Source organism: Pelobates fuscus, chromosome 2 (genome assembly GCF_036172605.1).
Source record: "Pelobates fuscus isolate aPelFus1 chromosome 2, aPelFus1.pri, whole genome shotgun sequence".
Taxonomy (NCBI): Eukaryota; Metazoa; Chordata; class Amphibia; order Anura; family Pelobatidae; genus Pelobates; species Pelobates fuscus.
In genome coordinates this window covers 396,530,599-396,553,209 of record NC_086318.1, presented here as the reverse complement: position 1 = coordinate 396,553,209, position 22,611 = coordinate 396,530,599, and the positions used below count along the sequence as shown (strand labels likewise).

Here is a 22,611-nt window from a genome sequence, read left to right as displayed (position 1 = left end):
CCAAACCAGGGAAACCCCCGAACAGGAGCCAAAACCTTCGCCCTATATCCCTACTAAACACGGACATTAAAATCATAGCAAAAATCTTCTCCAACAGGCTAGCGCACATCTTGCCCTCCCTAATCCAGGAGGACCAGGTGGGGTTTGTCGGGGGCAGACAGGGAACAGACGGCACTAGAAAAACCCTAGACTTGCTTTATGTGATACAAGAAAGCAGAAAACCCAGTGTCCTGCTGTCCTTAGACGCTGAAAAAGCCTTCGATAGGCTCCACTGGCCCTTCCTGAAAGCGGTACTTCAAAAATTCGAATTCCCACCACAATTCCTAGCTGTCATTCAAGCACTATACTCCTCACCAACAGCCAGGGTGGTAAATGGTGGATTTGCATCAAAACCGTTTAATATTTCCAACGGATCTAGACAGGGCTGCCCACTCTCCCCACTACTATATATATTGGCACTTGAACCCCTCACACAACTAATAAGAAACGACCCGAATATCCATGGCATACAATCCAAAGGCCAAGAATATAAACTATCAATCTTTGCGGATGATATCTTGCTCACATTGGAGCAGCCGCACATATCCCTGCCCAACTTCCACAATATTCTATCCCGCTTCAGTGCATGTTCATACTACAAGCTAAATGTCTCCAAAACCCTAGCCCTAGGCATTCACATCCCAAAACCAGCATTGACAACTCTCCAGGAGAACTTTAAATATGACTGGAGACATGACCATATTAAATTCCTTGGAATTTACTTTACCCCTTCGACCAATACCCTATTCAAAGCGAACTACACCAAACTACACACAGAAATTAAAGCTCTGTTACACAGCTGGAAGGGGAAGTATATATCGTGGACAGGCAGGATAGCATCAGTAAAAATGGTGATCATGCCAAAAATCCAATACCTATTCCGCTCACTCCCACTCAAACTCACCAAAATCTACCTAAGGGACCTGCAAAGCAGTATAAACCGGTTTATATGGGATCACAAAAAGCCAAGAGTGGCTATGACCACAATGTACAAGCCCCATGACCAGGGCGGAATGGGTCTACCAGACATAGAGAAATACTACAGGGCAGCCAACATAACTCCAATTATTGCAGCATCACATCGACAGACCCCCTTGACTTGGGAAGAACTGGAGAAGAATAATGCCAAAGGAATCTCCCTTCCAGCGCTAGCATGGATGCCGAACAGCCTCAGACCTAAACCATCAGAACTACTGCCTCCTACCAAACTAACCCTCTCAGTATGGGATGACTACTGCCGAAAGAGAGGGGTAACAAAGCCCTTCTCGCCAGCGACCCCGATTGAAACAATTCAACAACTTATTCCAGACTTTAATCACAGACTCTGGCAGAGACATGGCATATACACACTATCACAAATACTGCAGGGGAACAACCTCAAGTCCCTTACGGATCTACGCGAAGAATACAAGCTAAACAACACAGCGACCTTCTCCTATATCCAACTGCAATCTTGGATCACTCTCCACAGGCCACAACAAACCACGACACCTCCGGACCCACAATGGTCTAAATTAATACATATATGCACCAAAGCTAAACCGCCAACGAAACTCATCTCACAGATCTACGCTTCCGCAAACTCAAAAGATCAAGCAAAACTGACCCCCTTTCAAAAGGCATGGGAACAGGACATTGGTCATAAACTCACGCAAGATCAATGGAGAACCATATTTCAAGCCAACAAGAAACTCACCCTCTGCACAACTCACATAGAACTCTCCCGCAAAATACTGTACAGATGGTACCTGGTCCCAACCATACTCAAACACAGCTACCCGAAGACAACGGATGTATGCTGGCGATGTCAACAAGACCGAGGTACCTTACTGCATATCTGGTGGCAATGCCCGTCATTGCTACAATATTGGACACAAGTACTAAAATTAATATCGAGATGCACCAAACTGCGCATCTCCCCCATGCCGGAAACTTTCCTACTATTACTACTACCTCCAACACAGCACACACACACCAAATATCTACTGTACCACATCTGTATAGCGGCCCTTGCAGCTATTAGCAGAAATTGGAAACAATCTAAAGCCCCAACGATCACTCAATGCATCACAGCTGTAGAAACATCCAAGGCATATGAAATAATGGCACGGAAATCCAGCAGAACAAATCCCTACTGGACCGAAGCATGGAATCTTTGGGACCGAAACAAGCCACCTAACCCACAATGAAACACTAAAAACGGCAACCCCTCAAAATGAAAGACCTCCACGATAGGAGGCAACCTAACTATATACAAGCTGGCTCACACATACACACACCACATACACGCATCACACACACATAGCACCTACACTACGACTACACACACTTACGAGACACAACAGCATACTGCATCCACGACTACACTACCCCACGTGCTTCACACGTTTACTTCCCCATAACCTGACCCTATAAACCTCAACATACCCACCACCGATAACGGGGAAACCCTACACCCACATTCCACACCAGCTCGATCCACACAAAGAAACAAGGAAGTACGGGATGGCTCACTTTAATAAGTATTTGATTATAACCAATGGCAGCCCCGAACGAGCTACTAGACAGCACCTGTATACATCTGGACAGGCAGTTCACATTATTGGAAACGCTGAGTATGGATATGTGCATTACCCCCCTTGTCTCCTTCTTGCCTTCTGTACCCCCCTACCCTTAAGTATAACATTACTGAAATATTGCGTATGAACATATACTTAACCCTCGTTCCCTTCTTGCCTTCTGTATCCCTTACCCTCGACAGAAAAATAAAAATTGTCAAATTCAAAAAAAAAAAAAACTGTAAATCCAAAAGGATTCTCTTCTGAGGAGAGTGCGGTCTAAGTCCCCCCCTCTGCGACCCAATAGGACTCTCTCAATCCCTGCAAATTTTACCCCGCTTGTGTCGCTGTGATGGTAATTCCTTATGTGCCTAGCGACAGGGGTATCCTTAAGGTTTCTGACTGAGTGTATGTGTTCCATCACACGCCTCTTAAAGGGGCGTATAGTTTTTCCCACATACCTAAGTCCACATACACAAGTCAATAGGTAAACGATGCCCTTTGTGTTACAGTTAAAGAAATGTTTCACTTTGCATGTCGTATTGTCTATCAAATTTGGAAGTATTTTAGAGTTTTTCATCATATATTGGCAGGCTACACACCTACCACATTGGTAGGTACCCTGCACTGAAAGCCAGTTAGTAGTGGCACTTTTAGAGGATAAATGGCTGGAAACCAGGACATCTTTGAGGTTTTTCCCTCTACGTGCAGTGAGGGAAGCAAATGGAGTCACAGCTCCCTTTAGTTGGGGATCTTGAGAGATCAGTGTCCAGAACCTACTCAGTATCCGTTTGGACTGGTCCCATCCGGAGTCAAACGTTGCTATACAACGAATGAGTTCCCGGTTGGATGGTGTTGCCTTATCTTTTAAAAGGTCTTCCCTGTCACTCAAAAGTGCCCTTTGATATGCCCTCTTGAGGCAACGATTAGGGTATCCCCTCTCTTTGAATCTCGTTCTCAGGAGTTTAGCTTGATCTATGAATTCCTCCACCGTTGAGCAGTTTCTCCTCAAGCGGAGGTACTGTCCAACTGGAATCCCATTTTTGAGGGGTATCGGGTGATGGCTGTCCCACCGCAACATGGTATTTGTTGAGGTGGGTTTCCTATAGAGGGTAGTGTCGATTACCAAATCTTTGGAGATGTTAAAGGTACAATCTAGAAAATTAAGTGTGGTTCCTCCGATCTCAAACGTGAATCTTAGATTGAGATCGTTGGAATTCAAATTTTCCACAAAGGATCTAAAGAAGTCCTCCGTGCCAGTCCAGACAACGAGGACATCATCGATAAATCTCTTCCACAGAAATATATATTTTGTAAAGTCAGCATTTGTGTCAGAGAACACCACATTTTCTTCCCACCATCCCAGGTGCAGGTTGGCATACGATGGAGCACAAGACGTGCCCATAGCAGTCCCCTGCACCTGGTGGTAGAACTGACCATCAAAGAGGAAGAAATTGTGGGTCAGGATAAACCTCAGCAAATTGATCACGAATTTCGTGTGGCGGTCATGTTCCGGACCCCGTGTGGCTAGATAGCATTCAGAATGCATAAGACCTTGAGTGTGGGGAATTGACGAATACAGGGCCTCAACGTCGAGACTACATAGGAGTGCATTGCTTGGTATACTGAGAGAGGCTAGACATTTTAATGTGTCCTTTGTGTCTCTCAAGTACGAAGGTAATTTTTCGACATATGGTCTCAATATTGTGTCTACATAAAGACTGGCCCTGTTCGTTAGATTATTAACCCCTGACACGATAGGTCTAGCTGTTAGTTGGTAAGTGATACATACATACATAAGTGATGTTCAACTTTAGCTCTTTCAACTCTTGCTAAACTTTAAATCTCATCGACCCTTGAAGCCTCTGATGTTTACAGATCATTCTTTGTCCGGGTCTGGAGAGCCCAAACCTAGGAGAATTAAATGTATGACTAAATCTGAGAGCTAATTCCCAAAACTGATATTTTAATTAAATTACATAATAAATCAAATGAGCTATTTAACTGATTTAATTAGCTGTGTTTCCTATCACTCCTTTGATGTATTTTATCTGTCACTTCTTTGATATTCATTTAATTATATGAAGTTATCGTGATCTATTTGATCATGAAAATTTCTGTGATAATTATTTGCAAGAGTTTTGAAATTAAGCGATCTTTGTTGTTTAATTTTGGAAAATGAACGCCAAAGTCATGGCAAAGTCCATGAATCGGCTACATAATATAATAAATAAATGAAATATTTAGGAGAGAGCAAGGGTTTTGGTGCTATCCCGTATACAGAGCATTTTCCTTTGGAAGAGTAATCAAGACAATAATATATTGACCAATACTTGACCAATCAAATAGATTAAAACCTTTTTTTTTGCTGAGATACAAATGATTTACATGGCATTAGGCTAAAGATGAATCCTTTAACTATAATACTAGTTCAGTGATCAGTTCTTCAAGTTTAACAAAGAAATTTAAAACCAGTAGGGTAAATATGATCCCTTATTTTTTAATGCATTTAAAAATATTCACATACTAAATGCCCTAAAGTTGAACCATTTAGTGGGTCTGCTTGCAAGTACAGACATATCTCTCCTTGAATCAAGTGTGTCTTATTCTGGTATTTGGGGTCCTACTCCAGGAGGAGTTTATGGATTAAGAAGTTTAGCATCCAGGACCAGTTTCACTCACCACATAGGTCAAGTGGAACTGTAAGCGGCTGCTATCAGATTAGACACAGCGTGGTTCATGGTTTATTAAAATTGGGCTCTGCACAGCACCTGGCCAAGACCAGAGAAGGATTAAGATCCCCCGAGGTCCTAGGCAGGTTACCACTTTGGACCCCCGTATCTTCATTCTTGACATAAGGATGGATGCCAGGGCCAAACAAATTCAGGAGTCCGAGGACCCTGTCTAAACCCTTGGTGTAGGTAGCCACCTAGGATTGGTTTATATTTAATCATGCTCTGGCCAATCCAGACTACGTCCTATGCTTTTCTTTACATCTTGAAGCTCAGACCAAGATACACATAAGCAATAAAAATTAGACCCAAGAATTTCAAACATGGATCAATTATATGCATCTCATAACTAGATCTGTTTTATGCATGTTTTATCACAAAAACGTTGTTTAAGAGATTGCTGTCTTCATATAATATAAAAATGTGCCGTCTAAAATGCCACACTGTACAATGTTATGGAATTGCTTGTAGATGCTGTTGTGGCTCTACACGCTTGTTGTCAATCTATGCACAAGAAAAATAAAGAATTTAAAAAAAAAAAGAATTTCAAACATGGTACAACTGGAGAATGTTCTACAGCTTGATCCTATCCGCCCTAAGTTTTGTATCTCGGCTGTCAACATGCCAGTTCCACAGCTCACTGTTTAGCAAATAAACCCTCAGGATTTATCAAAAATCTATCTGCATTAACCATGAAAGTAATGAGAGCTGATGGGTTAATAAGTACTTTATATATTGAGACGGAATGAAAATGTCAGGCTTCAGAATCTTGTTATCTTTATTATCTTACAACATGACTGGGAAAAAAAAACAGAAAACAAAAAATATAGAACCAAACTATCAGAAAAGCTTTTCACATCCAATTATCCTCTGCTGTGTCCTCATATGCCAGCGTTGATTGCATGGAGTGCTGCTTTAAAGGTAATCAAAAACCATATGGGAAGCAAGCGAGCAAAAGCTGACATTTGGCACGGATCGGGAGCTTATTAAGGGACAGTAAGTTGGCAGCCTAGTGACCTGAAATTAGGACATGTGGCACTCATAAACGCAAGAAAATAATAGAATTGTTATTATTGAAGGCTCCTTGACCAGGATAGTACAGAAGTAAAAGCTTAAAAGGTCAAAAAAGCTAATTTTGCATTTAATATACACATTTGCAAATGTTATTCCATTGTCAGCATGTGGTTTTGTCTTTGACTTTAATTCATATCACTTGGCCAGCATATGAGTTCTTAAAGAGACACTATAGTCGACAAAAACTACTACAGTTCAATTATCCCACCCAAGTGAATCCATATATGGCAATATTTTTAGGGGCGAAGGCCCAATGATTACATTTCGGACCTATTTAGATACCTAATGAATGTTTATAATGACACAGGACAGCGACAACCCAGTCGCCAGATCACAATTAGCATTAAATGTGGCATTTAAATAAAAAATACTCCAAACATAATTCCAGAGAACACCCTATTCCGTACAATGTTTATAGACATACCAACACGGAAATAAAACTGGATTTACCGCAGAATAACAGGCCCGCAGTACGAAGGGTGAATCTTGCTGCATGTGTCCTCCAGTTCTAGCCTCTCTCCAGGACTGACCTCAAAGTTGTGTTTTGGGTGGCTGACCAGCCAGCTGTAGTCCACACCAGTCTTTATTTTTCTGTACTCGTTTTCCTTCTCACGTTGTATTTTTTCGGCTTGCTTCAGCTGCCAGTTGAGCTCCACCATTAATGTGTCAACCACCATATCGGTCGGATTTCGCTGAGCAAGGCGTAGGTGTGGCTCATTCCACCTGAACCAAGACAAGAGTGCCATTGCCCAATAGTTGTCTCAGCTGAAAGTAACAAACAAACAAATTATATAATCACAAAGAAACTGAAAAAATAGGAAAATTATTTGTAGTGAAGTTTTTAAAGGAATGGCTATTGAGTAGAAAAAAATAAATAAATTGCTCTGGGCTGATTATTATATTTTTTGTACATACTTCCCACCCTAAACACACACATTGAAAGCACTGGTGCGTATTCCATATAATGTGCACCCAGTGATTATAACATGGCGAAAATTTACAGAGGTTTCAGGCAAATCATATTTTACACTCTGCTTATAAATTATTTATTTGTCATATTGTGTGGTGACGCAAAAAATGTTTTCCTGAGAAATGTTTCAATTATTTTAAAGAGAGCAATGGCGATAGAAGCCTTAAGGAGAAACAGCTAAAAATAGATTCTAGAAAGAGAACCATAGACCACAGACAACCAACAAATATCATCTGAATAAATCACAATATCATGCTGACTGCATTATAAGTGAGACTAGCAATGGTATACAGCCAACATGTCTTTAGAAATTCAACGATTAGTATTGTTTTTAATGATAAAATAAATCATATGATCATGTGACATCTAAAAATAAGACAGAGAGACAGACAAAAAATAGATAGGATAGATAGATAGTGCAGGCTACACCAGGCCTGCACACTACGTGGGCCCATCGGGTGGCCCATACACAAAGGGCGCTGTGGCCCTTTGCTGCGTGACCGGTTCCAGTTCTTATTGGCAGCACGGGAGGAAGTGACAGCCTTTCTCTTCCTCTCAGAGAGACTGGAACCGCTCAGGAGGGAGGAGGAGAGGGCAGAGAGTAGGGGGACTGGGCCAGGAGAGCCAGCCCCTAACTCCCAACAGCCTCAGCTAGCACACTGGACCCCAGATAAGCAACCCTCCCGCACCCAAAAGGTAGGAAACTGTACATTTTGAACAGCATATGTTTTTGTCAGTGTGTATCTGTATATCAGTGTGTGTGTGTGTGTGTGTGTGTGTATCTGTATGTCTGTCAGTGTGTGTCTGTATGTCTGTCAGTGTGTTTTTGTGTGTGTATCTGTATGTCTGTCACTGTGTGTATCTGTATATTATCATTATGTGTATCTGTGTGTAGATCTGTGTATCTGTATGTGTGGCAGTGTGTATCTGTGTGTCTGTATCTGTATGTGTGGCAGTGTGTGTATATATGTGTTTGTATATCTGCATGTGTATCAGTTTGTGTATCTGTGTGTATGTGTGTGTGTGTGTGTGTGTGTCAGTGTATTTGTATAGGTACATAAATCTCAGCATTCAAATGCCAACACTACACACGAACACACCCCTGCACTTTAACGTCAACGCTACATACAGTGACTCAAAAAAAAAAAAGTACCAGGGCCCTCTCTACTTTAGCTCCATTACTGAGTAGAGATAGACAGACAGGCAGACATACAGACATATAGACAGACAGACAGATAGATAGATAGATAGATAGATAGATAGAACAGTGAAGAGCTTAGAAGAACTGGATTGTCATAAACTGTATTAAGGATCTAATCCATTTCTAATGACTTTTACAGACCAGATTACAGATGTATCCAGACTGCAGCCTTCCCATGAACATGGATTATGTCAGCAGGTGGCTTCGTAGGAATGGCCGGCCGGCCACCTGTTGCAAGCTCAGACATTCTATCATCCCCCACACGCAGTATGTTTGTTCTATCACAGCCGAGGACAATGCCATTTCTCTGTCACTAGAGAGAGTGGCATCATCCTCTTGGCAATACCCTGTAAGAATGTTTAGATCTACGGACAATGCCATTTCTCTGTCACTAGAGAGAGTGGCATCATCCTCTTGGCAATACCCTGTAAGAATGTTTAGATCTACGGACAATGCCATTTCTCTGTCACTAGAGAGAGTGGCATCATCCTCTTGGCAATACCCTGTAATAATGTTTGGATCTACATATCATTGTACATGGTTTGTCTATGCCTACATTGTATAGGCAGAAGGTGTACTGAACAACGCCAGCGAATACAGTTATATAATGTACCAGGATTAACTCCAATTGCCTGGGATAGTAAGTCACTCTGGGCTTTGGATGCTAACCACTAAAGAAGCTTACAGAATCTGCTAAAGGCCTTTCTTTTCATTATGTTCATCATTTGAAGCAGTTCAGATAGTGGATCTTAAATGGAATGTGTCATGGAATGGCAATTAAATTAGTTTGGTTAACAGATTGCTGTGACATTTTAAAGATCAAATAAATTCCTCTCTCAATATAACGAACTCTATGGTGGTTCATTCAGATTTACAAATTTTACGGCAAATGTATTAAGGCATTAGGCATGTGAAATTCTGTCAGATAAAACGGGCACAGCAGACTCTAACACAATCGAGACTGCATAGGCTTGATCTATTCAGAAATACTGCTTCATTAAGCTACAGTTGTTTTGGTGCCTATAGTCAGGGCCGGATTAACATAGGGGATGATGGAGCTGCAGCTCCAGGCCCAGGCCAGGCCCATGGAATAGGCCCATTGATTTTTTTTTTTTTACACACTACTCTTAGGTTTGCCAGGTATTTCTCATGTATTTCTTATGGTTGCCAGGTATTTCTCAGAAGTGTTTCTCAGGTATTTGAGGCTGCCTAGCCGGTGCCGGTATTGCAGTAATACCGGCAATACAAATATCTCTCACAGTATAAACAGAGATTATTCTGCAATACCAGCACCGGCCAGTAAAAGGGTTTGCGTGGAGAGAGGCAGGGATAAGAAGTTACAGCATCTCCCTCCCTGCCTCTCTCTACTCACTGATCCGCGGGGGAGCAGCTCTGCACAGAGAGTCCAGACAGCAGCTCCAAGCCTTCGAGACATGGGAACGGTGAGAGACTTGGGGACACTGAGACATTGGGACACTGGGGGACATGGGGACCCTGAGACACTAGGGACACAGTGGCCCCATGTCTCCCAGTTGCCCCTAGTCTCGCAGTGTCCCCATCTCTCCCAGCCAGTGTCCCTAGTGTCTCAGTGTCCCCATGTCTCCCAGAGTCCCTAATGTCTCTCAGTGTCCCATGTCTGTCAGTGTCCCCATATGTCCCCAGTGTCTGTGTCCCTAGTCTCCCAGCGTCCCCTAGTCTCTGTGTCCCCATGTATCTCTGTGCCCCCATGTATCTCAGTGTCCCCATGTATCTCAGTGTCCCCATGTCTCTCCGTGTCCCCATGTCTCTCCCAGTGTCTCAGTGTCCCCATGTCTCAAAGTGTCCCAATGTCTCCTAGTGACATCGGGACACTGGGAGACATGGGGATACAAACACTAGGGGACACTGGGCGACATGGGGACACTGAGACACTAGGGGACACTGAGAGACATGGGGTCACTGGGCGACTTTGAGACCTGGGAGACATGGGGCACTTCCAGTGTCTCAATGTCTCCCAGCCAGTGTCCCTAGTATCTCAGTATCCACATGTCTCCCAGTGTCCCTAGTGTCTCTCAGTGTCCATAGTGTGCCAGTGTCCCTAGTGTCCCACTGTCTCAGTGTCCCAATGTCCCCATATCTCCTAGTGTCTCAATGTCCCCTAGTATAAAAGAAAAAATCTCAGGCACTTACTGTGATAGATTTAAGCAGGTTTATTGGACACCGCAACGTTTTGTCTTTATCAAGTCTCCAGTGTCCCCTATATATCACAGTGTCCCCTATGTATCACAGTGTCCCCTATGTATCACAGTGTCTCAGTGCCCCATGTTTCCCAGTGTCCCCTCGTGTCTCAAAGTCACCCCGTGTCCCCATGTCTCCCAGTTTTCCCAAGAGTCTCAGTGTCCCAGGTCTCCCAGTGTTCCCTAGTATCTGTGTCCCCATATCTCCCAGTGTCCTAATGTCTCTCAATGTCCTCTAGTGTCCTAGTGACATGGGGACACTGGGAGACATGGAGACACAGACACTAAGGGACTGGGAGACATGGTGACACAGACATGCCCCCTTTTTGTGTATGTCCGCCCCTTTGGGCAGTTCTGGTTATGTGTTTTTTGTCAGTGGCCCACCCTTTTACCCTGTCCATAGACTTCCTGCCTTACTGGACACTGCTGTTAGGGGGTATGGGTTTACTTGAAAGATGAAAGCGTGAGATTAGCATAGGGTATGTGTTTTCTCATACCTGCATCCTATGAGTTTCCCTCCAGCACCATCTTCATCAGATACATGATGCTTAGGAGATAGGACTGTTTTTGTGTTTTTGGTTAATAAGATTTTGTAATAAGGCCCATTATAATTGTCAGCACCAGGCCGACTGGGCTCTTAATCTGGCCCTGCCTATAGTGTGTCTTCAAGTCTTGGTACTACAGACCTTTGATTAGCATAATGCACCAATAGCTTGTAATTAATTCAAAAAATTGGAAAAAATATAGGACTAGAAATATTTCCTAATCAGATCATGGCAGCGTTAATTAATTATTTACCTCGGAGATGGCAATCCTATGGCACGCAGGCCACGACGGCACACAGAGGCCTCTCTGCTGGCACGCAAACCTGACTTTCACCCACATCACGGGTACTCTGGGGGATGGTTCTACCATAAGATGGCATAGATGGCCCCTTTAGGGCTCAATGACAGGAGGGGTGGGGGGCTGTTCTGTTTAAGGATACTGTCGCTCCCATCAAAATCTGCAATACATTAAGTTTAAAATAATTATTTCCCGCAGGTCAGGTGGAGGTCAGGTGATGGAGCGCATGGCCTGCATTTCTGCCTGGTGCTGACCTTATAAATCCCTCCCTTGATTTTTCAGTTCTCATTGTTGGGAGTCAGAGCAGTTTCAGGGATTCCCAGCCTGCCCTCTGACTTCCTCACTGAAAGGGGCAATTAATATGATTAATATGCAGAACATGCACTACACCAACAATTACCAGGAAAATGTTATTAAGACCACCGGATTACCAGGGACTTATTATCAACCCCAACTGACCACAAGGAAACAACCCACACTGGACCACCAGGTATTTATTATTAACCCGTACTACCATACTAGACCACCAGAGAAGATAGCCTCTTTATTCCATTAAAAAAAGGTAAGAATGGGAGGTAACATTATTCTATTTTATTTTATTAATGCGATTGCATTAAAATAAACACCCAACACACATACCACACACAGCTTGACTTCTGTTTTTTATTTTAATTGCAGTGTTGGCACTTTGAGAAAAATAAATTAAATTAACTGGTTTTCAGTTGAAGTTTTGGCATTTGGGCTTAAAAACATTCGCCATCACTGGTTGGGCACCTCTACTCACAGCAGAAAGGATAGAAAATAGAAATCAGCAGTGCGGAAGCAGACTGCACTAGCAGGCTTGGGTTCTATTTAAGCCCAGGTCTCTATTTTTGTAGCTCAGCCACACTGTGGCCTCTATTCTCTGAAGACCGACCAAAGATATATACTACAATATATATATACTCATATACTACAATTTCTCTCTGGTTGTTTCTCGTTTACCCAATGGGAGTCTAACTTAAATCAGGCCTCCCAGTTGTACCAGTGGTGTATCCTGGTTTTGTGCTGCCCTAGGCAGCACAAAACCAGGTGCCCTCAGGTTGCCCCCACCCTCAGGGTCCCACTCCCGCCGGGCTGAATGGAGAGGAAGGGGTTAATCCCTTACCTTTTTTCCAGCGCCGGGCTCCCTCAGCGCTGGGGACTCTCTTCCTCCTTTCCCGTCATCGGCTGAATGCGCATGCGCGACAAGAGCCGCGCACGCATTCAGTCAGTCTATAGGAAAACATTCTCAATGCTTTCCTATGGACGTTGGCGTCTTCTCACTGTGAAAATCACAGTGAGAAGCGCCTCTAGTGGCTGTCAATGAGACAGCCACTAGAGGCTGGATTAACCCATTTGTAAACATAGCAGTTTCTCTGAAACTGCTATGTTTACGGCAGAAAGGGTTAATCCTAGGTGGACCTGGCACCCAGACCACTTCATTGAGTTAAAGTGGTCTGGGTGCCTATAGTGGTCCTTTAATATAACTGACAGTTCTGCTTCAGTGTATAAATTGTTTTAGTGCATCTCAGGAATTAACATCGCAGATTCAAATAATAAAGCGTCTGATGATCTTAGAACACGGAAAATGGAAAAAAGATCCATTTTATTTTAGGGTCCTGAACGAAAATGAATGAAATGCTCCTAGTAATGGCTAGATGGAATAACACCTGCATGAATGGATTGCAGTAGGAAAGTTGGCGAGTTAATTATGCTGTTTTGCAAGAGATCTGCACTGTACGGTAAGCGTGCCGGTCCCTGAGGGCTGGCAGACAATATCGCAGAGGTGATTATTTTTAGGGCCCTGGGGGAAGGGCAAACATGAATGATCACCAAACAAACAACAGTTCAATAAATGATGCCAACTGCAGGTTTATTAAATGATACAATATTTTCTGAACCAGTGTAAGCTATGTGTACACTGTGTATCACACACACATCATGGGTAGCACGATTTTACACTTTATATAATTGGTGAGGCTGAGGCTTGGGTGATATCTGTAAACATACTACTTAGTTATACAAACAGTGATCTTATCTCATTTTGTTAGGGCTTCTTTTCAATGTTTGATTATGTGAATGAAGACACACCACCGACAGAGGTGTGCACAGGTATAGGCAACCATCTTACCCAGCGGGGACAATCCTACTTAGGTAGCCTTATTTAACTCACCATTGGCCCTCTCTCTTTTCCTTTATATTTATACAGAGTTAGCAAGGATTTCTACTTCTGTTGGTGCTAGTAGAACGAGACTCTGTAAGCTACTATGGATTTTATTTTGTACCAATAACTGTATTTCCACCCAGTACGAGATGTAGAGTAGGCCTGTGAATTTTTAGACATGACGGGGTATAGAGGAAAAGATGGGTTGACACACATAAGAAATTGTGATCGTGCATCCAGTCCAGAGGCAACCAAACTCCAAGTGGTTTCAAACAAAGAAAAATAGTGGACACAGGTCTATTATTATTATTGCCATTTATATAGCGCCAACAGATTCCGTAGATTTACAATATTATGAGACGGGGGATTTAACTAAAAATAGGACGATTACAACAAAACTTACAGGAAAGATAGGTTGAAGGGGACCCTGCTCAAACGAGCTTACAGTCTAAACCCCAGAGAGTTAATGGATGAAGTGTAGCAACATTTTGGGTCTAAAATAGAGCCTTTATCAAGCTAGGCATCTAGACATGTTGAGGTAACCTTCTTCTCCCCTTATCCCTCTCTGTCATTGTAGGCTCGTGAGTTTTCATCCATGCTTTTTAATTGGGTGTAGGATCATTTTCAGTTAAAGGGACACTCTGGGCCCCTAAACAATTTTAGCTTGCTGAAAAACATTATGTGTGAAGCGTGTGTCTTGTTTTCATTTTGCAAAAAGTGCAGATTTCAATAGAAATTAAGACTTTTCTAAATTAAGCTGGCTACACCCCCTTGACTTTCAGTCAGACAGCTGGTCCACCGTTTAGTAGCTATACCCCAAATTAAATCTTGCATGAATTTAATTATGCCTTTTTTTACCTATATATATCTAAAAACAGCTTGCAAAAACTGCTGATCTCTTGTCTGCTGCCTTTGCAAACCTTCCCCTTCTAACCCCGTCTGGACTTCCTGTGGCTGTCCAATCACAGACTGCCCAATGCAGCTCAATGAAACGTTTTTACAAGGCAGTTGCTCTGAGCAATTGCTGCCTCTTGAGTTCAGCTCCACTGAGCTAACCAAACCAGGAAGTAACAGGACCTGCGGTCTAACTTAAAGCCAGGGGGTGTAACCAAGTTAATGTATAAAACTGTCAATTTCTATTAAAATGGACTCTTTTTGTAAAACAGAGGACACACTCTTCACACATAAATCATTTCAACAAGATAAAGTGCATTAGGGGTCTGGAGTGTTCTTTTAAACAATCAGACACTCCTCCTGTGTCTTTACGTGTATGCCTCAGGACTGATAGGCATTCTGCCACCAATAAAAAAAATATGTGCATTTCCTACGTGGCTTTATGATAATAAATAGTGTCTCCACATCTATTTATCTCTAATAAATGTATATCATTCAAAGAAAGCTATACTGATACTGATTTATCAACTGAATTGATTAAATGAAAATGCAAACCTTCCGACTGTTGTTCAAATCACACTACACAAGAAAGGGTGACTACAAGAAGAATGTTAAAAATGTTTAAAAAGTGTAAAATACATAATATTGTGTTCCCATTTTCCCTCTAATGCCAGCATTGGTAGTGAATATCAGTACACCATGCAACCATATACCTAACTATAGCTTTAAAGCAGGTGACATTATAAAGGTAATATATGCAGGTCTGCGGACACCTTTGTTAATCCCAAAATGAAACCCATTTATATTTCATCCCCAGCTATCATCCTTGTTCCTCTCTCGATCTCTATATCCAGATTTATTTTACTGTTTATTTGTATGCAAGGTTTTTTTATTGAAGTTAATATTAGTGACTGATTAACAATATAAACCCACTTTCCCCGTTTTATTAGAAATGGGGTTCAGAACAGCGGGGCAGATAGCTAGTTTGGTCTGTGATGGCTATCACAAGCTGACATGGGCTGTGATGGCTGAACTGAATGCAGTGGTTTTCGAGGTTTGAGGTAGATTGGGCATTTTGGGAAATGAAGTTTAAAAATAGCAAGGCAGTTGTTTCATGGCTAGCTCTGCATCGTGGGCAATGTAGTTTAAAAGCACCTGTTACCTGATTTTGGATTGCCTGCAAAATGCGTTGGTGTAGCAGAGCCCCGTGGCACGGGTGGTGTGAACCTGGAAATATATTAAAAGGTCTGCAGATTTCTCCAAATGATTGCCTTCACTTTATATTTACATTACATGTCATCTTTACCGTAATGTAAACATACCACGAGCTATTCACATAATTAAAAGACAGAGCTCGGATAGTATTAACGATGTACCGTTAGTCATGTAGCTTATCAGATTTATGCACTCTGCAGCCAGACAGAGCATTAAACATTTATACAAAGAGTGTGATCATTTAATTTAGAGCACATTGACTCCCTGATCTGCGGACGTCTGACCAATACATGTATATAAGTCTATGGCAGGAATGTTTTACCATCACATTTCATTGTCCAGGGGAATTCAGTGTGATGGACATGGACACTTCCCTATTCCTCTGACAGTACTCTGCAGAATGGCAAATGAAGATGTAATATAAAGCATCTTATCTGGTGCCCACATTTACTGTAATGGTTGGCCAGCAAATGGCAGAAAGAGGGAGATGTGTCTAATATTAGACCTCATGACGGATTTATCATGTCTGGATTGAGCTAAACAATCAAATTCCCTAGTGGACCATGATTAATATGAAGTGAGGACCACCTGTGGAGATCAGAGAAACTCCTCAACCAGGCCTGTGGACAAACAAACCATGAGCAAGCTTCCACCGGGGCAGTCAGCATAAATGGACCTTATAACAAGGGTCTGGTTCGCTCCAAAGTGGAGACTTACATGTGCTTTCACCCATATCCAGCTGCCTCATCACTGAAGTTCCAGCAAGGGTTACTCCAAGCACCATGACCACCTTAGTGATATAGTGATACAGTGTTAGAAATACAAAGCTGTATTCCAACATGTGCCCATCTGCCCTAAGGTTATTGTCCCTTTCCCCGGCATTGAAAGGGTTAAACAAAAACATTTTAACACTTACCTCTTTTGGCGTTGGTTCCATCTCCGCCTCCTCCAATGTCGGCAAGGGGGGAAGCTAATGCACATCCGCACCAAGTGTCGCACAAGTATTCGGCCGTCCCTGCCGGAATTTAGAAGATGCTGGATGTCCTAATGCAAAGCATATGGACTCCCAACATTGTTTCACAGTTGAGTTAAACTCATTGACAGTCACAAAAGGCAGTCTTAGCACTTCCATGTTTAACTGCAATGTTTTGCATTGCAGGGTTAAGGGAACAGGGACTCGGCACCCAGACCACCTAATGGAAGTGGCCTGGGTGCCTATAGTGTAACTTTAAATACTTACTTTATTCCACCACCTTGGCAATGGCTCTATCTACTCCTCTTCTGACATCTTCACGAGGGGAAACCTAATGCGCATGCATGGCAGGTGCCATGCGCGCATTAGGCATTCCCCCTATAGGAAATAATTGATTCAATCTTTTCCTTTGGGGATTTTGAAGACGCATGGCGTGAAGACGTCCAGCGTTGTTTCACTGAGTTAAACTCCGTGAAAATACAGAAAGCTCCGCTAGCGGCTGTCTCCTAGACATGTGAACATAATTGGACAGAACCAATGGTGGATATCTTGCGCTGTTACCCAAAGAAATATAGTAGAAGGTCATAAAATATAGTCAGTATGAATTTAGATGAAATCTAAGCTCTAAATAGGCACAAGAACTTTTTTTATATTATACTACTCTTTATTACATGTTCCAGATCATGTTGTAATATTTTTAAATATAACATACTCACTACACATTATATTAATGTAACTTTGCGCTATGTAATGTATAGAAATATATTCATCTTGTATCCCAAATTATCTATTAGTTTGTATGATGTAAAATGGGTGTTTAATGGGTTACTCCAATCATCATGACCACTACAGCCTGCTGTAGTGTTTATGATGCCAGGGAGAACCATGGCTCAGTTTGCCCCCCTTACTTTGGTTCCTGCCATGCTCCCTAGTGTTCTGGTGATGTGATTTCTACATATCCTGGAAGATGCAGCTGAGGCCATTCATTGGCTCCAAGCCAGTGACTGACATTCTGTACAATTACAATTGCACGCAATTGACATTAGCCAACACGGAACTCTAGTTCTGGGCTGGCTGATGACACCCCAATTCGGGCTGGCTGATGACACCTTTCTCAGCAAGGGATTAAGCTTTGTATCTGCAGTGTTTTAAAGTGAAGTGAACCCATTCAGGCGCACAATACAACACATGTGGGATCTTAATTAAACACTTATGGGTCAATACACTAAACATGTGATACCATTACCAGCCTGATTATTTTGGTCTAAATTTTCCAATTACCTGGAGTTCCCTTGTTTAGTAAATAAACCGCTTAATGCTATTGCGCTGCTTGAAGCCAATGTTCTACTAGTTTAAGAGTCTGTGCTTTGCTAAAATATGTTTAATCTGCCTTTCCCGGTATTCAGCTTCCTTGCTGTGATTTGTATTTTTGTGCCATCCTACTTCCAGTCCTAGGAAAGTGATGATACGCACATGGAGTGACTCACAATTCATATTTTTACATAGAACAATCTCACAATGAGTCAATCGGTTCTTACTGAATTATCAGTGTTTTCATCCCCTCACTGGAAGCATGGCCGGCCCTCTATTCACTGGTAACAGTGAGTAAAATTAAATTAGGTGGTGCCCATCTATCTTATGACTACTGTTCTTGAGAAAGAAGACATTCCTAATTCAGGAGTTATAACATTTTGTGCAGAACTTTATTGAACATCAAAAGTGTTACAATCCTTACACAATCACTTGATAATTAAAGGGACACTATAGGCTCCCATACCACTTGAACTCACTGAAGTGGTCTGGGTGCTGTGCCCCTATTGCACTTAGTGCTGCAATGTTAAACACTGCAGTTCCAGAGAAACCTCAATGTTTACATTGCAGCTCTAAGTCTGCGTAGAGTGCTTTGTGATCAAAACGGACCTTTGGTCCTTTACCTGATGCTGGACGCCCTCACGCTCTGCATATGGACATCCAGCTTAAAATTAATTTAATGCTTTCCTATGGGGAGGTTTAATGCAGGCACGGCACTTGTCGCGCTTGCTCGTCGTGGGATGTTGGAGTGGGCAGTGCGTCGACCCAGCACCGAGGGATATCGGCGCTGGGAAACTCTGAGTAAATAAAGTTTTTTTTAACCTTCATTCACTAGGGTGGGGGGGCCCAAAGGAGGTGGAATGCAGAGGGAGCATAGTGCCATTAATACAGCTTTGTATTCTATAGTGTCCTTCTAACCTGGATATATCATATTGAGCCTCCAATGATTGGTCATTTCCTGATAACTCATTACATAACATGGTCCATAGAGTTGCTATTACTGCAAGTAAAATAGGTCTGGTGTGCAGTAACAATGTACTCGAGCCTTTGTTGTGTTACAACCACATTGATAACATGGTGTTAGTGCAGATCCCAAAAGATCCAACTGAGACTGTTATCCAGTCATTCTATAGTAAAGTTGTGGATAATAAGATCAGAGAGGCCATACTTGTTAACAGAAAGGGCCCCTAAGTCCATTCTTGACATGAATGATGTGCTTTTATGAAGGCACAATGATTTCAAACTTTCTAACAGATATTCTACAGCAACAGTTGACCATATCTGGTTCCTCTGCTGTCATTGAAGAGTTCCACAAAGCATGGATCTGCTGTGAGGAGCACGTCTGTTTTATTATCAGTACATTGGTGGTGCTATCCATCACCCATACATGTGGAAGTTCATTGTACCTTCATCCCAGGAAACAATATTTCAGCATTTACTGGGATGAATACAGCAGCAGAGTTAATTAACCCCTTAAGGACCATACTTGTGGAATAAAAGGGAATCATGACATGTCACACATGTCATGTGTCCTTAAGGGGTTAAAAACCTTACTAGGGGGCGGAGCCAACGCTTGAACCTGAACAGACGCCATTCCTGTAAGCTACTGGTGACTGTTGTCAGTTGGTGACAGCATACATTTTACCCCTGGGACAACTGTCATATTTATTCTAATCTTCTTCTAAATTCTAATTCTAAATTATCATTATTAATCTTTGATCCATCCTTGGCCAGAGGGATTCCCCTGCTACCTTAGGTGTGTGTCTCATTTCTGCGTGTATTTATTCTGTATAGATGACTGTTTATATACCATTGTGTACAATATCTATTTTATTTCCTATTTATTTATGTCCTACAGATAAAAAGATACATATATATATATTTTTAAACTATAATCGTAACGTAATAAACTGCCTTCAAATATTTTTGGATATACTTTGAGTGACATTCATTTTCTCTGTACATTTTGTTCCTACAGGAAAATAAAATAGCGTATGTATTAATTATTCCCACGTACATAATTCACATAGCTTGCAATACTGTAGCATAGTATAATTACTATACCATACACTGACTCTACAACACCGTGCAATAATAAATATACTGCATAACATTCTACATTACACAACAGCACACAATGTATTTTACAGATGTGTACTGGATACTATATCACACTATTACTATAATAATACTTTATAGCACAGTGTATATCCTTCAGGCCTATTCCATAACACACATTGCTATTATAAAAAAACCTGAATACATTGCATATCCTCAGCTGATGTGAAATAATACATTTATTGCATATTCCGCATTGTTGTAATATCAAATATTGTGCAGTATTGTGCAATACTGAATATACTGCATGCAATCCTTTAAGAGATCCCTTTGAACATATCTCAATACAGAATGCACCTGTTATCATGGTTGCTTAGATTTCTGACGTGTTCTTTGTTAAAATTATATGTGTATTAATATTATTTTGTATTTTTTATTTTATATTGTAACAATTCAATGTTTGTGGGCCCAGGACATACGCGAAAAAGAGAGAACTCTCAATGTATCCTTCCTGGTAAAATATTTTATAAATAATATACAGAGCTGTGCAACATAAACTATATTAGATACACTACGTTGCATTAATAATTATATATAGCTGTACAATACAAAATGCACCATACATCACACAGAGCTGTGCTATACTGGGTATATAATATTATTATAAACTCAATGACGGGTCTATAAACACTACATGAGTTTGGTTCAATCTGTCAAACGATCATTACTTATTTCCTTAGTGTGTGTAATAGGGGAATGCACTGGTACTGAATAATAAAAATAATAATAATAATAATAAAGTAATATAATTAAGAACTATGTAAACCTGGCAATATGCTATTTGCATCTTTAAAGAAATCATGATTTGCCCTGTTGCATGTTAAGCAGGATTAAAACATAGATTGAATCAAACAGCTCAGGGCACCAGTCAAAGAAATCCAGTAATGTAGCTATTAACCCCTTATGACCCAGATGAGTCACATTACACATTAGTGACCTACAGAGACCTGTCAGTGTTTAATTACTTAAGTAGAATGTGAGGCAGTTATAGTGACAGGTACTGTACTGAAACCATAACAATCAGATATCATTGTGGACACTTGAACAACCAATCCAAACAGATCAGTGGAGGCCAAAAGGACCCCCCACCCTGGCTGTGATACAACTACAACTCCCATCATACCTGTAGTCTTAAGGCTGACTAAGCACCATAAGAGTTGCAGTTTTAGAATAGCTGGGGGGGGACCTGTGTATGTGACCCTTGTGTACAGCTTTGGGTTGTTGTCTATTTTTACTGAATATGTTCACAGGTGTAAACAAATCCCCAATAGATGATTTTATGAAAAACACTCTGCTCTCTGCAACAGTATAATCAGTATAAACAGTATAACAGTATAATCAGTATAAACAGTATAACAGTATAATCAGATTACAGTAAAAACAATATTCATCAGATACTGACCTACTTTCAAACACAATGTAAAGACATACAGTTAAAGCAAGTGACTTTCTGTGCAGAGATCAGATCGTGTAATTAAAGCACCCCAAGGCAAGGAATATCTAGAGGCATTAGAAACACTCTTATTATTATAAGTAACAAACAATGTATCTTTAAACATCTCACTCCCAGACAATTAGACACTGTGGATACTGTAGCTCAAACACATATAGTAAAGGGAAAGACGTTACCTTGATGACACAGAAGGATGAAGCAATGACGATGAAAGACCAAAGTAGAGATCTTCTGGGTACCACTACCCTAAGGAACCCAGGATTAGTAGGCACAGAGAAGGCACATGTACCCCTTGTTTTGGAGATAGAGGATATAGTGAATTCAGCTGGATACAGAGATCTACATCATGTTAGGACAGATGCTGGCTGGGGATGTTCAGCCTGGCAGCATCCTTTGGTGTTTGTTTATAAGAAAAGAACAGGATCTCAGTTCTGAGAATGAAGGACACCTCTCTGGTGGTTAAATGGGAGGCTCTCTGGGACTGAGCAGAGGTTAAGCTACTGGAGAGGCACACTGGGTGTCTTCTGCTATTACAAGCTGCTGTGTGTGCATTCAGCATGAGTCAGTCCCACTAAAGCAGATTAGTGATGGGCAGAGCAGTCTGGAGAGATGCTAGCTCAGTACCAGGCTCAGAGTCAGAAGGTTCTGTCTGTAGGCAGGCCAGGAAGAACTTCCTAATAATATTATAAAGAGACTTGATTATTGCACAGACATCAACAGTGAGCAGACTAGATCCACTCTAATGTTTTCCATGAAATAGATAAAAGTTTTTGAAGCTCTCTATTTTAACTCTATAAAGCGTTTTGGAGATTTGTCGAAGAACCGCAGA

The 22,611-nt window shown here is 41.6% G+C and overlaps 1 protein-coding gene across 2 annotated transcripts in view; it reads right to left on the bottom strand.

Moving 5' to 3' along the window:
- Positions 1-22,402, bottom strand: part of RD3 (RD3 regulator of GUCY2D) — a 29,126-nt gene extending 6,724 nt beyond the window's left edge. Inside the window, exons 1-3 of one of the 2 annotated variants that reach the window (XM_063443858.1) lie at positions 21,959-22,402; positions 11,589-11,793; positions 6,854-7,168 (exon numbers count right to left, since the gene is read on the bottom strand). In XM_063443858.1, the coding sequence (XP_063299928.1) occupies positions 6,854-7,149 (296 nt within the window). In that variant the 5' untranslated portion in view covers positions 7,150-7,168; positions 11,589-11,793; positions 21,959-22,402. The remainder of the gene's footprint in view (positions 1-6,853; positions 7,169-11,588; positions 11,794-21,958) is intronic. The other variant, XM_063443857.1, reaches the window with a different exon arrangement.
- Between the last annotated feature and the right edge of the window lie 209 nt (positions 22,403-22,611).